The sequence below is a fragment of the Thalassophryne amazonica genome, chromosome 18, assembly GCF_902500255.1.
Source record: "Thalassophryne amazonica chromosome 18, fThaAma1.1, whole genome shotgun sequence".
NCBI classification, from domain to species: domain Eukaryota; kingdom Metazoa; phylum Chordata; class Actinopteri; order Batrachoidiformes; family Batrachoididae; genus Thalassophryne; species Thalassophryne amazonica.
In genome coordinates this window covers 58,471,289-58,489,760 of record NC_047120.1, presented here as the reverse complement: position 1 = coordinate 58,489,760, position 18,472 = coordinate 58,471,289, and the positions used below count along the sequence as shown (strand labels likewise).

Genomic DNA, 18,472 nt, shown 5'->3' with positions numbered 1-18,472 from the left:
CAATCGGTCGGCAACACCTGCTGCAGAGCAATATGTAAGTATTATATAAGTATTGAATAAAACACAATAAAATTGTGCACTTTGTCCAAGAACTCCCTACACTGTTTTCTCCCCAGCAGTTTTTTTTTTAAACAGCAGACAGCTGATAACTAATGAATATGATCCATTTATATTATTCTAAAATACTTGACCCACCTGTGCAGCCCGAGAAGACTTTATCCTGTTGTTTGTCACAAAATGCCACTAGATACACTTTACCTCCTCTCTCCCTCTCTTCCATTCTTTCATTTCTATCAGCTACAGTTTCAAATTGCTTCCTCCTCCTCCTCATTCTTCCGCGCTTTCTCCAGCGGTCCTTTTTCCTACAGCAGACAAATGATCGGCATTGATAACACAAGGCTGCATTCACAGGGAGCACACACCCAGCAGGATAACAAAAAAAAAAAAAAAAAAAAAAAAAAAAGAGAGAGAACAGTTACATACTTATTTGTAAGAATCTTTTTTTAATGAAACACAAAAAGGCAATAAAATTAAAGATAAATAATTTCTTTTTTTTATACATGAGGAAATATTTAAATCATATTTCCAAACAATGAATGAAATTACATGATATATATTTTTACTAACCGTACAAAGCAGGTTCCAGTGGGTCTTAAAAAAAAAACAGGTTACACAATTTTAATGTTGTTACTGTTAAAAAAAGTGATGTTAGAACTGAATCCAGTGTTTCTTAAAGAAAATACAGCTTTAAAAAAAATAATCAATTAAAGACCCATAAAAGTAATATTTTCAAACCGACTTTCACATTAGACTCCTTTTAAAGCTTTTGCTTTGCAGTGTAACAGCAAGATTGTTGTTAAAAAGTCAGTAAATGTCCTAAAATAAAAGGCATTCGTGTTCTTCCCCTGTACATCCTAAACACTGACGCCAAACAGTCATCACAAGCTTGCATAAACAGTAAGACAACAGTTCAACGGGGAAAATAAAACAGAAAATGCGGACTTTTTTTTGGCAAAGCAGGAATAAAAGTGACAAGAAGCAGAATTTGCGATTTGATCCTTAACTTGCTTTTTTTTTCGTCTCTCAACATTGTCCCATTGATTGGCTCTGATTGTCCTTCACAGTCACGCGATGCCATTCTGGTTGCCATAGAGACCTCAAGTGCATCAGCTGGGCTGTGCACAGACAATGTTGCTGCAATGTTTCTTGGAGGCTGTCATAGCAACACTGGATGAAACGGGAGCAGACAACAAGAGGACCTCGATTTTTCAAATACCTCGGTGATTGCAGGGCCCCGGATTCAGATTTGATTGAGCGTCTTTCTCTGATTTTCATAAAACTGTATTCTTCTAATGTGGCAAAGCGTAAACTCACAGGTGCTTTGGTATTTTATTTTATATTTTATTTAAATTTTTAAATGCCAGATAAATATCTATATTTTATGGAGCAATACAGGCTAAAATAAAGAAGTAGATTCTTTCAGGATCAGCAGAAACTCAGTTGCTTTTTCCAGTATTTGTGGGGAGAGAAAAAATTAAAAGAAAGAAAACGGATTTGAAACCCAGCACAGGAAATGTACGCTTAAATCCTACAGTGTAAAATAAAGAGAGAAAAAAAAAAAAGATAAAAAAAAAAAAATCCTTTCCACCGACATCTTTGCTTCTCTTGCCTGAAGCAGGTTTCACGACTACAAATCTTCACATCAGATGTACGCTTTGACCCCAAATCCGCACATCCGATCCATTTCAGTGCAATGAGAAAGAAGGGAAGCGAACCCAGCCTCCTCCCTCTGCCAGACGGCCCGACCCCACACGTACACCGCAATAAAACGTAAATAATCTTCTTTGCAAATAAAAAAAGAACATTTATATGTATACTATTTACAACATGTATTTTATACATAAGGCTGTACAAAGTGCACACACAGTCCCTCTTACATACACACACACGCACACGCACACACACACACACACACACACACACACACACACACACACACACACACACACGCACACGCATGCACAGTTAAAATAAAGTACCTGTACATGCGTCTGCGCACCTGAATTGAAGGATACGAGAGAGGTATCATACGTATGGCTTGACGGGAGGAACGTTCGTTTTGCAGCCGTGCGGGCTGAAAACTGCCACGTTAAGTACTGGACAAGTTCATATTCTGAGTGTTAAAGACAAACCGAAGGCGTGCCATGGAGTTGTTTTGGCTTGCACACACATACGGTAGGAGCACGCACACGTCCACGCGCACTAAAGCACTGTTTACTTAGAGCTCATTAAATGCCAACCAGGGTCGTCGCAGCCACTCTGCAAACACTCACACGATTACACATGATGTACAATCTACAGTGTTTTGTTTTTTTTGTTTTTTTTTTTGGTCCAGTTGGTGATCTGCCAATCATGCTGTCATCATCGAAATACCAGAGTAAGAACATTAAAGCGATCCAAACCAGTGTGGTTTACAGCCTCTCTCTTCCTGTCTCCCCCTTCTCTCCCGAGTTTTGAGTCTTTGTTTTAGAAAGCTGAGCCTCCCTCTGTAGCATATATATACTCCAAAGTGCTTATGTCCTTTGCTTCTGTTCTTTAGTTGCAGTGATCTTGTCACAGCAACAAGATTCTCCGCTATTCCAGCACAGGGCCGGCTGCAAACTTCTGCTGTGACAAAGAGCCTTGCGATGTCTTGTATCAGGCTTTTGCCAAGCTCAGCTCCTCAAAATACCACCTCCACCGGGCTTTTTCCAGAGGGCGAGCTTCTTCTCCTCCAAGGGACCAAGACTAGAACACTTCATCTTGGGCTCGTTTTGTCCCTTGGAGCATTATGAAGGACTATCCTGGGTTCTCTCTAGATGGACCTAGGACATGATCGCAACACCGTTTACGCCGACTAGTTGGCCTGTGGTTGGTTCATAGGTTCCAGCCAAGTAGAACAAGTCGTTAGCTGTGCCACCAGATTTGCGATCATGAATCAGTTGATCGTATTCAACCTTGCCGACAACCTGGCAGCGATGGGAGATAGTCTGCACGTCATTCTCATCCTCATGGCTCGATTGGTACAGGGCATTCTAAGAGAAGGGGATGAAACGAAATAAGTCAGCAAAAAGTTTGGCTTTTACCAAAAGGCTCCTGGTACAGATTTAAGCTTATTGTACAATGGAAAATGTGCCAAATCAGGCCTGAATGGAAATGAGTCTGCAGTTATTTTGTGCAACTTTAATGGATGACATTATGACCATTGAAATGCTACCATCCATCTTAAATTTGTCTGGAATTTATGCCTGGTGTATGGCACCAAATCATGACAATGCTCAAGCTTCATCAGATGCTATACCTGTGTGGATTAGCTGACAATTATTTATCAGCCTGTTACAGGTAATAGTGAAAGGTGTTTGTACAAAAAAGAAATGTAAAAGAAAGTTGTTCAGAATTGCTATCATGTTTTCGTTTGACAGCTTTGGTACGGTTTGCGCTCTACAAATCTGTGACTCTTGAGCTGCTCTTACACGCGGTCAAATTTGGTGCCGTAATGGGTCAAGCTACAACTCCCCAACAATTTCCCCAAAGACTATTTGCGTTACCTCATTCTATGCTGAGACGTCCCATGCAGCCTCACCGCTCTGCAAAAGTCGGGAAAAGTCTTTTTTTTTTCTTTGCTAGAGCTTGTGGACTCCTAGCACATCTGCACTACCTGCGCTTGGCTCAGGACAGCCTGTGGCGAGCCGAGTGCAACTCGATGGAACTCAGGGTGAACCTGGTGTACAATTCCTCTCTTGATATTTTGGGACAGTTCTGTCTGTGAGGAAGGTGACTGAGGTGCTAAGCTCCCCCCCAAAAAACTAGCACAAGTGTAACTGACCAATCCCAAGGGCTCTGTGATGGAGGGTGAGGATGGTGGGTTGTTCTTGGCACAAAACTCAGCCAAGCATAAGAGCTGCTTCATGCCGTTGGTCTTCAAATCCTGATATGTGATCGTCTACTGAACCAATGCGGATATAGCTGCTTGTTTTAAATATGGTTTTGAGTAAACTGTATGCTATAATACAGATTTACCCACTCCATGCTGCTTAGAATTTGTTTTATAATGTATGTTTTATCGTCTTGTGAGGGAATAGTGTAGCATTTAGTGGCAATACATGGGAATGTCACAGACTGTAACTTTGACCATTCTTGTTGAAGAAATTCTGCCTGTACTCGCTGGACTTTACCTTGCCATCGCAGTGTCGCTTCCCCAGGCGAGTCTCCTCCGGGTGGTAGAACCACTTGACCCTGACCACCATGCTTGAGCTCCACGACTCCCAGAGGCTCTCCACTCTGCCCACGTAGGGCAGCTGGGGCCTTCCAGGTGACAGGAAGACAGCACAGTCCCCGACACGCACAGTCTCCTTGCCCCGCACGATGGCCTTGTAGAAAAGCTTGCGGGCTTTACCCTTCAAACCTCTCCTCTGTGAAAGAATAAAATATTTGGGGGGGGGGGGGGGGGGGGACGTTCCTTTCACCAGCCTCACTTCAACAGTAAACTGTGACTTTCTTTATTCAACCTTTCAAAACACATCATGCAAATGGATTTTTTTATGTTTACCAAGGTCACGATCATAGTTTTAACTTTGGCACTATTTGTGCACTTTTGATATGTTGTCTCCTGTAGGTCAATTGTCCAAAGCGCACGTCAGCTGAGGGCTGTAGTAGTGTTTACAAAGCAAGCAAAATGGAAAATGACACCGCTGAAGGTGAGAGTGGCTGAAGTTCCTTCAACCGGTTTGTACCATTACCTTAAGATGGTAAATTAATATTTCAGAGTTTATATCAAGTAAGGCTGCCTGTAATCCCAACATTTAACAAATGAGAGGCGACCCAAACTAATCACATTTAGAGTTTGCATTGATGAAAACACTGCACTAACACTGCTTGTTCCTAGTCCTTCGAGAATCTGTGCATTGGCAGTTTTAGAGTATCCCAGAATCCTTTGCATGCTGAGGAGGAAGGCTTGATAATGGCTCAGCTTAATGCTAACTTTAACATTGAAAATGCCATAGACATGCTAATGCGTTAGCATCGGTCCTGTTTTTAAGTTATAAAATACATCTATCAACTGTTTCAGAAGACTACAACAGGTCGGTTTAACATAAAAAAAAGGTAAATATTATTCACAGACATATGTTCTTTAGGGTTTTAGAGGGGAAAAAATTAAGATAAAGCGAAATAAAAGAATCAACGAAGCAGCAGATTGAAGATCGAAGCACTGCCTCATTGGTTCAAGGTTCAAAGCAAAGCCGCGCTGCAGAAACGCTTGATGATACAGACCCGCTGCAGGGTCTGTAATCAATGTAGAGAAATGATCATTTTCCTGACAAACACCCCCAAATACAACGGCCACTCTGAAGGACCGATAAGGGAATCGTTAAGCAAAAAGGCTACTGATGTTGATGGATCAAATCATTTTTTTAAGGATACCCGAAAAGAATCGGTTCATAACACGCAACCCTAACAACAAGAAGCTTTTTTTTTTTAAATAAAACTCACATTAAAGACTCACGATTATCTTAAACACCTAAATACATATTTTGGTTGAACTCACCTCCATAATGATGCGATGTTGCAAACAAGTTGCCACAAATGCTTGTTTACACTGACAACGAAATCTCAGCCTCCCCAGCGAGAACGTGATTACGCGCGAGATATGACACCATAAAGGCATCAATAGTGCAGCCTGTTGTATCACCAGTCATAACCTCATGGTGGAGTGGAATAGAGGATTTTCATCTAAGAAAACAGGTCAAGGCTCAGTCTCTATACTCTCCCGTCACCCTGTACCTGGCCATGCAGGACTCATGGAGTAGTGAATGCTACAACACATTTCACCAGCACTTGACATTACTTGGCATCATGGTGGCATGGAAGAGAGAAGGATTGTCTTATAAACAAGATGTGACATGCTTTACGGTTTGCCAGAAGGCACATGGGAGACTTCAACCAAGGTTTTGGTCCAGTCCCAACAGCATCTATCTGTTTCATGGAGTGACGCGAAACGTGGGCAAACAGAATGTAGCACCGACACGACGCTCAATAGAACGCCGCATAGCAACAGATCCCCCCATTACTCCATTCTACCGCCGCCATGTTCACTGTTTTAAACCCGTCAGACACATACAGTCTGGTCAGACCAATAAGCAAAATACGTACATTAATACATGGGTAGCCTTAACATTTTCAGAACATGTAATGATCCCGAAACGCCACAGTCAAATCAAACTGTTCATGCAAACTGTACACATCCATAAGATGATCTGATGTACTGACAGCGTTGTGAAATTTCCTTACGCTTGACTTTGCATTTGCATTGCGTCGCGTTTTGGTATGTTATTTTGTGCACTGTAGGTTTTAAGGTGCATTTACACATAAGCAAGACGCGTTATGAATGTCATTTTTCTGTCATTCGTGACACATTCCTAATGTGACTTAACGCATCTGAATATGTTTCTTAATAGTGCGTGTTGGTGCGTGATATTCTTGATATTTGTGGAGCATGTTTTTGCCTGTCAAAAAATCTTCCACGAATGTCACACACCACCCTCATTTCGTCTCAGGTCGTGGAGGTCACAACTGAACGTATTGATCCGTCTTGATGCGTATTGACCCTTAATAGAACGTGACAACGTTCGTAGTGGTTCCTGGAGCCCAAACTGTCACGCGTTATTACGAAGTGACACAGAAACTGTCAAGTTTTGACACAACTTGTAATGCGGCGTCACATTTCACTGCGCGCCATGACGAATCAGTTTTCTGTCACGTGCGCACAATTAAACTCGGCTCCAAATGTCGGTCCACAGTTCCTGCTGAAGCTCCTCAGGACGCTCCTGCAGGTGTTCCACCTGCTGTTGAAACCGATGAGCGGGAGAACGAGTCTGAGCAACCAGAGGAGCCTCACGTGCAGCCAGACATCTCTGCACCTCCTCCAGTCCGGCGGAGGAAGAAGCGTGCGCACAATTAAACCCTGCACTGCACAACATTCAGTTTGATTGCTGACACCAAGTCGGCTAAAAGTCTAATTTCAGTGCTCTTCAGCGCGCTCCTGCAGGTGTTCCACCTGCTGCATGTGCCTGATGTTTGGGAAAATGCGCCAGACAAGAGCCACATGAAGCCACACATCTGGCTCTGTCCTCCTCCTCCTCTCTGCACCACTCCATGGCACAGAGCCCAACTACGCATGCAGTCACAAAGTTCTTCTGAAAAACTGGAGCGATCTGAATTCGGTTGGATGAATATGGGTGTGTGTGGAGACAATTCACCTCGTTCACAACGTGACAGAATTTAATGATGCGCTGTTACACGCAATAGCGCGCGACTGTGCGTAATGGTTCCTGATAATTCTCCGGCAACATGTGCCATTAATCGTAATGTGTGGTAACAGTTTGCAGCAGTTCCTGAGGACACCTGACGCCTCTGCCCCAAATCATCACATTCGTGATCAGCGCCCAAGAATGTGTACTTCGTGGCATTCGTGACTTGTCGTCGTTATGTGTAAACGCAGCATTAGGTTTGTCTTAGTCACGCCCCATTTGTCACTGCACTCTCTTGTCTCTCACCTTTGTTTCATCTGTCCACACCACTTCCTCATGGTTCACTCACACCTGTGTCTGGTTTTTCCATCACCACCTGTGTTATTTAAGTCCTTCGTGTTCTTCATGTCTTCACCAGTTTATTGAGATTCTCAAGTCCACGTTCCAGCATTTTGTCTTTGCTGTGTTTTGCCTTGCTGTGTTTTGTGACTGTGTTTTGTTTTTGACCTTGCTCTTGTCTCAGCCCATGAACTTAGTCTACTTGTGTATTGAACTATGTTTTTGATAACCCCTCTGCCTGACACCTGCCTGTACCGCCGCCTCTGATTGTCATATTGTGTACTGAACCCCAGCCTGATTTTGAAATAAAGCCATTGTCTGTGAGTTTTACATAATTATGCATCTGTCCACCTTCTGCGTCACACCTCCTCCAACCCTGACAGCCCCATGCCGCATGGGTCAGCCGCACACGCCGCATGGGTCAGCCGCACACGTTTCAGCACAGTGTCTTTCTGAAAAGTTCAGGTATTTTCAACTTAAAACCACCCACAGGGGCTGCACAAAAAAAGCTGTGTTCTGAAACACGCTGGCACCCAGAAAAAAAAAAGAACAATAAGTAGGGAAAAAAACGCTATATGAACACGAGGCCTAATATGACATTTTTAATTAAACCCCTTGAACAGTAGAAGCACACCTTTGTTTCATTTCAATTCAATTCAATTTATTTTCAATTTATGTCATATATAGTGCCAAATCACAACAAAGTTGCCTCAAGGTGCTTCACACAAGTCAGGTCTGATCTTACCAACCCCTAGAGCAAACACACAGATGACAGTGGTAAGGAAAAACTCTCTCTGATGATTTGAGGATGAAACCTCAAGCAGACCAGACTCAAAAGGGCGACCCTCTGCTTGGGCCATGCTACCGACACAATTAACAAGACAAATATACAAGAAATGTTGGGAGTCCATGCTGGTGCACAGGACGGGAGGCCTGCAGTAGAAGACACCCACTCCCATCTGTGGATGGAGCCGTATTTCAACATTACAAAACTTACGTTGCCGTCCAAATACCTATGGACCAAACCGAAGACAATTAATGAAAACAGATAAAAACAACAAAACATGAATCAGGAAGATGCATCTTCAGTCTTACCTGTGTGGGGTTGCCGGACCACTTCCACAGCTGGCGTCCCGGCAGCATGTTCGGCAGAGACTCCGGGGAAGACATCCTCTGTCTCTTTGCTGTTGACAGGTCCTTGGACACAGACTTCAGCTGCTGGCCTGCAGAACTGATCTGGCTCTGATGATGGCTACTGGGAACTCCTTTTCTCTTTAGGTGCAGCTTCGCTGTGGTACTGTTTGCCACCATGCTCCCTTTTGACATGTACTCCTTCCTATCTTCTGTCCTCTCATCCCTCACTTTTGACCCCGAGACGGCCATGCTGGCCTTGGCCACGTAGCTGTGAGCTGAAGCTGTAGAAGATGAAGAGGGTTTGGAGGCAGTAGTGTCAGAGTTCAGGAGGTCAGAATTCATGTTCTGTCTCTGTTTGTGCTTGTCCTGCTGGAGGAGTGCACGGCGCAGCAGCATAGAGGATGACTCTTCATCGGAAGAGTAGGAGGAGTCATTGTCTGAGGAGCAAAGGGATGAGGAGGACAGGGAGCCGGAAGATGAAGAAGAAGAGGAGGATGAGGAGAAGCAGACAGAGGGACGAGAAAGAAAACGTTCTCCACGGTGGGATGCCGCTGGTGTAGTTCTTCTTCGCGCCTCTGCATTTTGACCATCGTCCTCATCGTCATCATCCAGCTCAGAGTACGAGCTCGGACAGTCGCTTGGGTAATCCAAACTGTAATCTCCACCTTGTCCTCCAAGGCCAGATGCCAGTAGGTCCTTTCTCAGAGGTGGAGTGCTCTTAACAAGAACATCCGTCCGCGCCCTGGTGCTCTCTCTTTCTCCTCCCTTCTTGCCATCCTTCATCAGCAGGGTGGGGACGATGTATCGCAGCGGAGCACCAGGTGAAGCGAGGCTTCTTCCTCCTCTTCCTCCGCTAGCCCCAAGTCGAAGCAGGGCCTTACCATTCTTTGTTTTTGGAGACATCACTCCTTCATGGTCAAGCTTCACCAGGTACTGTTTCCTGTCACGTTCGCTCATTGGCTTCCTGCTCGCGGTTGCCATGGCCACAGTGAGAGCTGAGGAACAAGTAGAAGATGAGGAGTCACGGGCTACGACTGGAGTTACTGTATTTAGTGGTCGTCCCGTTACAGAGTTTCCAACGCTTCTGAAGCTGCCATAGGAATTTGCGATGCTGCTGAAGGAATCAACTTCAAACAAGGAGCCAAAAACCCCTTTAAGGGGAGTAGGAGAAGTAACAGACTGGGAAGCGGGCCGATGGAACAACCCCAAATCTCGTTCTCGAATCCTCTTTTGAGTTTTACGTGATGTCCCATTGAAAAGGAAGAAGTCAACCGGAGGTCTCTTCCTGGGTGCAGGCCAGCTCATCAAGGAAGTGCTGCTTTTGATTAAGGTGTCTGATTCTGACGTCGATGTGCTGGCATTCTTAGGCACTGAGTGGATTTTCTTCGGTCTTCCAACTGAAAACAGTTCAGGCAACAGAGAAACAATTTAAACTGAGGTTTGATGAGCAAAAGATTAAATATGGGGATGTGGCGAAACAACACGTCTTAGTCTTTCTCATCTTCACCTCACCAAGTAAGTTTCGACATATCCATTACTCAAGCGTGAACAAACCTGGTAAACCTGTGTTATTGTCAGAGATAGTGGTTGGATTTTATGGACCTTACGTCATCACGAAAAGCACATTAATCAGAAAGTGGTGGTTATATCACAAAGACAGGAATTAACAGGGTGCAAACAGTCCTCTGCAAGACGCTCAGAGGCATCTCATAGAAATATGAGATAGTGCGGATTAGGCTTTGTTTTAGTGATGCTAGCGTAGCCCGAAGGCCTCTGCACTTATTTTTATGTGCGTCTACACGCTAAACCAGTAATTCTCAAACAATGCATGTGCGGCCTTTGAAGCGATTCCTCAGGATGCCTTCTCAAATACAAAGCTTATGACATAAAGAAGACATCATCCTGACACTTTTCAGTTGAACTTTAGAAGCTAAAAATGGGTTGGTTAAAAATTTGAAAGGTAATGGTAACACTTGACTTTTTTGTTTGTTTGTTTGTTTTGGCAGAAAGTTTGGTTTCAGTGAAATCTTCCATGACCTGCATTTTTATATTGATTCACTAATAACATGCAATAATATTTTATGTTGAATTACTTTTTGCATTTGCAGTGATGCCCAGTTGGAAGCCTTCTTGATACCACTGCGTTGTATTTGTCTACAGAGCTAAACACTTAAAAAATGTAGGCAGCTCACATAGCCAAATTTGTAACAGTATAAAGTGTAATTTTTAATAGCAAAAATGCATCCCTATCATGTAATTTACTTTTTATTCTGGCAACGCTGAATTAACCAGCTTCCTATCCATGTTGAGTTAAGAGACTAGTTCAACAAGCTTGCTAGTTAGCATGTACCTGGCCTGCTAAATGGCTAATCAAGCTCTTTTGTGAGTATATAATTGATTTTGGGTTGGTTAAAAATTTGCCAGTTAACGGACCTGGTCACACCTGACTTTTTTGTTTTGTTTGTTTTGGCAGAAAGTTTGGTTTCAGTGAAATCTTCCATGACCTGCATTTTTGTACTGATTCAATAATAGCATGCAATAATATTTTATGTTGAATTATCTTTTGCATTTGCAGTGATGCCCAGTTGGAAGCCTTCTCAGTGTTGCCAGATGTACGAAAATTATCGTATTTGTACGATAGTTTTGCCCTCTGTACGATCAATAATGGGAAAAAATCCAAAATGTACAATAATTTCAGTTGGTTGCCCAAACACGCATCTCTCTCTGACACCCAAGAATCATTTTGCAGGTGTTGCACTCAGGCGGCATCAAAGACACACCACACACAGGGCTGCTGCTGGCTTTGGCCGGCCGAGACAAACTCATTTGAAAGCCCGCCCCCTCTCCATACAAAGTAACGAGTTCCCATCCAATCTCTGCCGTGACAGGAAGATTCCCCAACCAACAACATCTTTTTTTTTTCGAAACTTTATTTCAACAAATGCAATAAAAAACGAACAAAACACAAGAGCAAAGAGATATACAAGAAAAATAAAAAAAAGTTCAAATTCCTTATGGAGGTGTCAACATTTTTTCTGTGTTCAAGATCTGCACAACTGGCCATGGCATCGGATAACGACAGCGACCTCAAGGTTTAATTCGACTCTTTCTAGTCTGGTAATAAACACGTTTGTGTCCCTTCACAGAAAAAAAAAAATCTTTCTAGTCTGGTAGTGCATTTGCTTGTGCATTTGCGTTCTTTTTGTGCCATAGTTTCCCCAGTACTATAGGGATATTGTGAATTACTGTTTAAGAATGTGACATACGAGGGCTGTCAATAAAGTAACAGTCCTTTTTATTTTTTTCAAAAACTATATGGATTTCATTCATATGTTTTTACGTCAGACATGCTTGAACCCTCGTGCGCATGCGTGAGTTTTTCCACGCCTGTCGGTGACGTCATTCGCCTGTGAACACTCCTTGTGGGAGGAGTCGTCCAGCCCCTCGTCGGAATTCCTTTGTCTGAGAAGTTGCTGAGAGACTGGCGCGTTGTTTGATCAAAATTTTTTCTAAACCTGTGAGACACATCGAAGTGGACATGGTTCGAAAAATTAAGCTGGTCTTCAGTGAAAATTTTAACGGCTGATGAGAGATTTTGAGGTGATTCTGTCGCTTTAAGGACTTCCCACGGTGCGAGACGTCGCTCAGTGCTCTCAGCCGCCGTCGTCAGCCTGTTCAAGCTGAAAACCTCCACATTTCAGGCTCTATTGATCCAGGACGTCGTGAGAGAACAGAAAAGTTTCAGAAGAAGTCGGTTTTAGCATTTTATCCGGATATTCCACTGTTAAAGGAGATTTTTTTAATGAAAGACGTGCGGACGGGTCCGCGCGTCGGGACGCAGCCGCCGCGACGCTCCGCCACAGGAAAAACACCTCTGTTGAAAGCCTTAAGGACAAGTTGGAACATGTCCTGCCTGTTAAACAATTTCTCATATACTCACTCCACTGAAAGCCATCAAAAGCCGCCTGGATTTTACAAATGGTTATCAACACGGAGGTGTTTTTCCTGTGCCGCCGCACAGTTTGATCAAACAACGCGCCAGTCTCTCAGCAACTTCTCAGACAAAGGAATTCCGACGAGGGGCTGGACGACTCCTCCCACAAGGAGTGCTCACAGGCGAATGACGTCACCGACAGGCGTGGAAAAACTCACGCATGCGCACGAGGGTTCAAGCATGTCTGACGTAAAAACATATGAATGAAATCCATATAGTTTTTGAAAAAAATAAAAAGGACCGTTACTTTATTGACAGCCCTCGTAAAATTCTTTGGAAATTTAAAAAAACGCTGAAATAGCTACATTGTATGCGTTTTGTTTGTGTACGATAATTTCTCCCAAAATACGATAATTTTGAGGTTTTGGTACGATAGTTACATATTTCATATCTGGCAACACTGAGCCTTCTTGATACTACTGCGTTGTATTTGTCTACAGCGCTTCATAAATGCAGGCAGCTCACATAATCAAATTTGTAAAAGTATAAAGTGTAATTTTTAATAGCAAAAATGCATCCCTATCATGTAATTTACTTTTTATTCTGGCAACGCTGAATTACCCAGCGTCCTATCAATCTTCAGTAAATAGACTAGTTCAACAAGCTTGCTAGATGCTTGCTAGTTAGTATGTAGCTGGCCTGCTAAATGAGTAACGGAGCTTTTTTTTTAGTACATAATTGATTTTGGGTTGGTTAAAAATTTGAAAGTTAATGGACCTAGTCACTCTTGACTTTTTGGGGGAAGGGGGGTGGGGGAGGTGTTTTGTTTTCATTTTTGGCCAAAAATTTTGTTTCAGTGAAATCTGCCATGACCTGCATTTTTGTATTAATTCATTTTCAGGAAGCAAAGTGCTAAATAACATGCAGTAATATTTTATGTTTAATTACCTTTTAGTGAATCTACTGATGTGAACTTGCAGTGATGCCCAGTTGGAAGCCTTCTTGATACTACTGGGTTGTATTTGTCTACAGAGCTAAACACTTCCAAAATACAGACAGCTCACGTAACCAAATGTGTTGAAGTATAAAGTGTAATTTTTAATAGCAAAAATACATCCCTATCATGTAATTTACTTTTTTATTCTGGCCTATCCATGTTCAGTTAGGCTAACAGACTAGTTTAGCAAACTAGCGAGATGCTTGCTAGTTAGCATGTAGCTGGCTTGCTGAATGACTAATAAAGCTCTTTGTGAGTGCATAATTGATTTTGCTTGTAAGTGTTCATAACTTTTGATGTTACCTGTATAGTGTTTAGCCTAGCTCAGAACAACCCAAATGGTACACAGAAAATTTACATTTATAATCGGGGCTGTGGCTGTAACTTCATTGGGTGCGATGGCAAAAGATCTCTAACTTGGCTCAAGCTTTTTAATTTTTTTTTATTTTTTCCATTACCTGGTCTTTTCTCTTGTGGTCTCTCTACTGGCTCCTCATTGGTTGCTTTCTCTGTGGGTGTGTCTTTCTTCTCCTGGGTGGAGCTTCTTCGACCACGGCGACCAGGTGAGATCAGAAGTGCTGGAGAAGGTTCTGCACCTGAAAGATGAAAGTTTTTTTTAATTGCTGGTTTATCACCGGTCCATCTCTATCCACCTTCATAAACTCGTACTCACAGCGGATTTGATATCCTGGAGGCAGAAGTCTGACATTTGCGAGGGAAATCCTTCCTCTGTCTCCATCATCAAACTCAACCATCACGCTGCCCTCTTTCTCCTCCTCCCCTGGACCTCCTGAAGAACACACATGAGAAAGGCCGATATAATTATTTTATATAAGTACATGCACAAAGTGGTGCTGTAGGTGCATCGCGCGCACCTCGGTGGACATATCCAGGGTAAAGACAACGGGATCGCTCGCTCCAGTAGGCACAAACTCGCGTTCCTGCTGTCAGGATGGCCTCAGTTTGCGGCCGCACATCTAGCACCTAGCAACACAACACACAATGCGCTGTGCAGTTAATGTACATAGAATTTAAGCTAATACCAGATTACTGACAGCGTGTAGCAACTGCAATGTAGCATGGCGACTGCAGCTCACCGCTTCCTGCAACAGTTGCTCCAGTGAGTAGATCCTGGGTCGATTTCCTCTTTCCCCTTCAATGACAACGCTGAATCTAAGAGATAGAACAAATCCAGAATTTAGCCGCTTAAACTTTCTCCCTGATTCTAAACATCACAAGAGGTTGAATAATACAACACCTACAAAAACAATGAACCAAACTGGCACCCAACCATGTCTCAGTTCAGGTGGAGGCATATTATCGGAGCTACAGGCCAAAATGTTAACAACAGCTTTAAAAAAATTAAAAGGTGGTAGGATTTAGTGCTTGACTGGGGTATTCTTGCAAGAGAACCAACAAAAGTCAAACAAGAGAGGTCTGGGACCATGCACTTGTGAAGCAGGTCCCTGCACCCACCACACTACAGAACTGCTTTGGGTTTTAGAAGGCAACCATCCAGGCAGACCAATAAAAAAAGGGCAACAAAGTTGCTTCTTGGCAAGGCCGGAAAGGGTTGGTAAAAATTTATACATGTTTTACACATGTTCAGAATTTTCAGGAACTTGGCTGGATTCACGGCTGCCTTGCCGGGAGCGACTAAAGCTCCAAGTACTGCTGGGAGCAGCATGGTGCAGGATCAGCACAACTTGGCATTCAATTTTGGTGCTGAAGAGAAAAAGATCTATCCTGAACTACACCATGTTGTGCCAGTGTCGCAGACCGAACGGTCCGCCCTGCCTCCACTGCACGTGTTATTTGTGACCACAGCAGCTCCTGTGAGATGGAGTCTCTCAAATGTATTAATGTGATTATTAACCATCAGATCACAAGGTAAAACCTCTTAAATCATTCTAAAGTCAGTTTTAAGCAGAAACGATGCGTTACTGGGCGATGCATTGAAGTGACCGACGGGCAGCGAACGCATCATCTAGCAGCTCGTGTAGCCGTGGAGCTCTAATCGCTTCCTCCATGTGGACATGATTGTTACACAAAAGCCTCAGATATCTGTCGCTGAGATAGATGATGACTGGAGTGCAGTTTGAAGCAGAAACAAGGTGATAGACTGTGAACCGCGGTTAATGACGCATGCGCTGTGAAGGCAGGGCGGACTGATTTTTTTTGGGGGGGCCGTTCAGTCTGCGAAACTAGGTCTGCCGAGAGTTGTCCTGAGCTGTTTTGAGAATGGGCTGACGGGTGGGAGTGGCTTGGAGAGCCTGGAAGTCTGACTGAGGTCTGGAAAAAATGATTTTTCACGACTTTTGCCAAGTGGTGTGCCTGCTCAGGACAACTCTGCAGTCAAAACAGTCGACAACTTGGGGGAATCGGCTGAGGTGCACCGAGATGTGCCAGATTCCTAAAGTTGTAAGAGCTACTTAAGTATGTAGTTTTTGTATCTGTGGTGTGTGTGTATGTGTGTGTGTGATGATGCAGGGTCTTACATATCAGGCAGGTCCAGGGTCTGCACACAGGCAGCGTACAGAAGCTCATCCTCCTTTGAGATCAGGATTTTTAGGCCGTCCACCAACATCTCTTTACTCAGCACACAGTTGGGCAGGGCTGGAGAGAGGATGGAAGCGAGATGACATAAAGAGCACTGCATACTTCTAACTGTGCTAAATCTTTTCCGTGTCAGGTGAGACAGCTAGAGGTGGAAGTGTCGCGTGTGCAGAAGCATCGAAACCTTAAAACCTGTACATCTATGCTCATAAAAGGAAGGCCACTGTTTATACCTACCGGGTATTCTGCAAGGCATGTTGGGTGGAAGGAGGATCAACTTCTCATCTTTCTTGCCTTCTCCTTCCGAGAAGCTGCTCTCCTCATCCAAGCGAAACCCGTCGTCTGCAGTGAAGCTCTGCAGCAGCCGGCTCACCGCGTGGCCTTTGGCCTGTACAGGAATCAGGATGCGGCATCAGTGAGCAGAAAGGAGAATACACCCCGCGACACTATGCGGCAGAAATCATTAGAAATCTCCAGGTAACTGAACGGAGTCGATTCCGGTCGGCTTTGACTGACGTGAGAGGAGTCTGTCGGTGAAAAGCAGCTGCAGGCAGCAAGGCCCGTTGTAATGCGATACTTGAGTGAACCCTGCAGGATTTTTTTTTCCCCCCTCCCTAGTTTTCACTGTTCACACAGAGTTCAGGGGTCACGGTCGGTGCTAAAAGCACTGCTCCAATTGCTATGAATGTGGCATTTTGCTCAAGGACACTTCCATACTCCTGTTAACATGCAAGCTTGAAAGCATCTGCGTTGCAGTCAGGCTACATGTTCACCTTTAGGCAAACATAAGCACATACACGCCAGATGCTTCCCATCTGCAGACTAGTTTCAGCTAGTCTATCCAAAGATGACAGATGACAGAAAACCAGCTCACCCAACAGGTTTGTGCATGTAGTTAGGCTTCGCATGAAAAACATCCCCAAAACTCATAATATTGAATGGAAGGCAGTTTTCCACATCAGGAGACAGTATATTTTAGTGACACAAGTTTCGTCACCAGAGGGCATGGATGACTATTTCCTTTTTAGTGGTGTGTGCGTGTAAGCATGCAAGGGTGTGTGTGTGTGTGTCATATTATAGTCAGTGATTATCTTTATGCTTCTGTATTTGGATTGCAGTTCGTTTTCGTAATTCCTACACAATGACTCAAAATCGAAAGTAACCTCTGGGTATTTTTCATAAAAAAAAAAAACTGCAAGTGGCTCACCAATGGCTGTGTGATAGCACAGTGTACGGTTAGGAGGGTTACTTTTTAAATGTATGTAAAGTTACTAAATACTGCTATAATGTGTAACTTGACTCCAGTGTTGTAAATAGTGAAGCACTTTACAAAATAAAGACAAAATGTGACGTTTAATTAGGTGCATTCTGTAACACATCAAACATAATTAATGTAAGAAAAATTTTGTGAAGAAAGCAAAGGTTTAAAATTCACTGTTGGTGTTTCCTTCCTGCATTAAAAATAAAATAAGAGCAAACCTTTTAGTCTGCTCTCACTTTAGCCGATTGTGCCGTATTTATATTGTGTTACTTACTTCTCAGTGTTTTATTTATTTATTTTTTAATAGATGATGTGACATTCAATCAAATTCTCAATGTGATCAATTATCTATGGAATTCCATGTATTTAATGAGTATATTACTGCTGTGTTTGATCAATAAGTTCATTTTAACCAATCACACAGTTGTGCCTTTGCATAGTTTGTGAGGTAATGTGGCATTCAGAAAATATTTAGTCTAAAAGGAAGAAATTCACCCTGGATTTTTAAAATTTTACAAGCCGATATCTAATAATGGTTTGATGTTTTTCCATTATCTAACATCAAAATCGTTTTATCAGCATTGTACTGACACAAACGTAATTTACTAAAGATAAAATTAGTAAATGATCTAGCTAAGACAAAAATTAAATGAGCTTCATCAGAGGGAGCTAATCTGGCATTCAGAAAATATTTAGTCTGAAAGCAAGAAATTCACCCTGGATTTTTTTAAATTTTACAAGCCGATATCTAATAATGGTTTGATGCTTTTCCATGATCTAATATCGAATACCTTTATCAGAGTTGCAGTGACACAAACCGCACTTACTAAAGATAAAATTAGTAAATTGTCTAGCTATGACAAATGCTAAAGTGGCATCAGAGAAGGGAACGTTCACATTCTCCAGATTGCAGATCGGTGATAGGAGATATTCACAAACTGGAAGTAGTACACCTCTGGCAATAA

The 18,472-nt window shown here is 43.0% G+C and overlaps 1 protein-coding gene across 3 annotated transcripts in view; it reads right to left on the bottom strand.

Moving 5' to 3' along the window:
• Positions 1-486: 486 nt before the first annotated feature.
• bahcc1b (BAH domain and coiled-coil containing 1b) overlaps positions 487-18,472 on the bottom strand; it is a 107,343-nt gene continuing 89,357 nt past the window's right edge. For 2 of the 3 annotated variants that reach the window (XM_034194572.1, XM_034194571.1), the window contains exons 20-28: positions 16,484-16,634; positions 16,189-16,306; positions 14,788-14,863; positions 14,566-14,674; positions 14,364-14,480; positions 14,149-14,286; positions 8,721-10,156; positions 4,215-4,451; positions 487-3,074 (exon numbers count right to left, since the gene is read on the bottom strand). In XM_034194572.1, coding sequence (XP_034050463.1) covers positions 2,865-3,074; positions 4,215-4,451; positions 8,721-10,156; positions 14,149-14,286; positions 14,364-14,480; positions 14,566-14,674; positions 14,788-14,863; positions 16,189-16,306; positions 16,484-16,634 — 2,592 coding nt within the window. In that variant the 3' untranslated portion in view covers positions 487-2,864. The remainder of the gene's footprint in view (positions 3,075-4,214; positions 4,452-8,720; positions 10,157-14,148; positions 14,287-14,363; positions 14,481-14,565; positions 14,675-14,787; positions 14,864-16,188; positions 16,307-16,483; positions 16,635-18,472) is intronic. The other variant, XM_034194573.1, reaches the window with a different exon arrangement.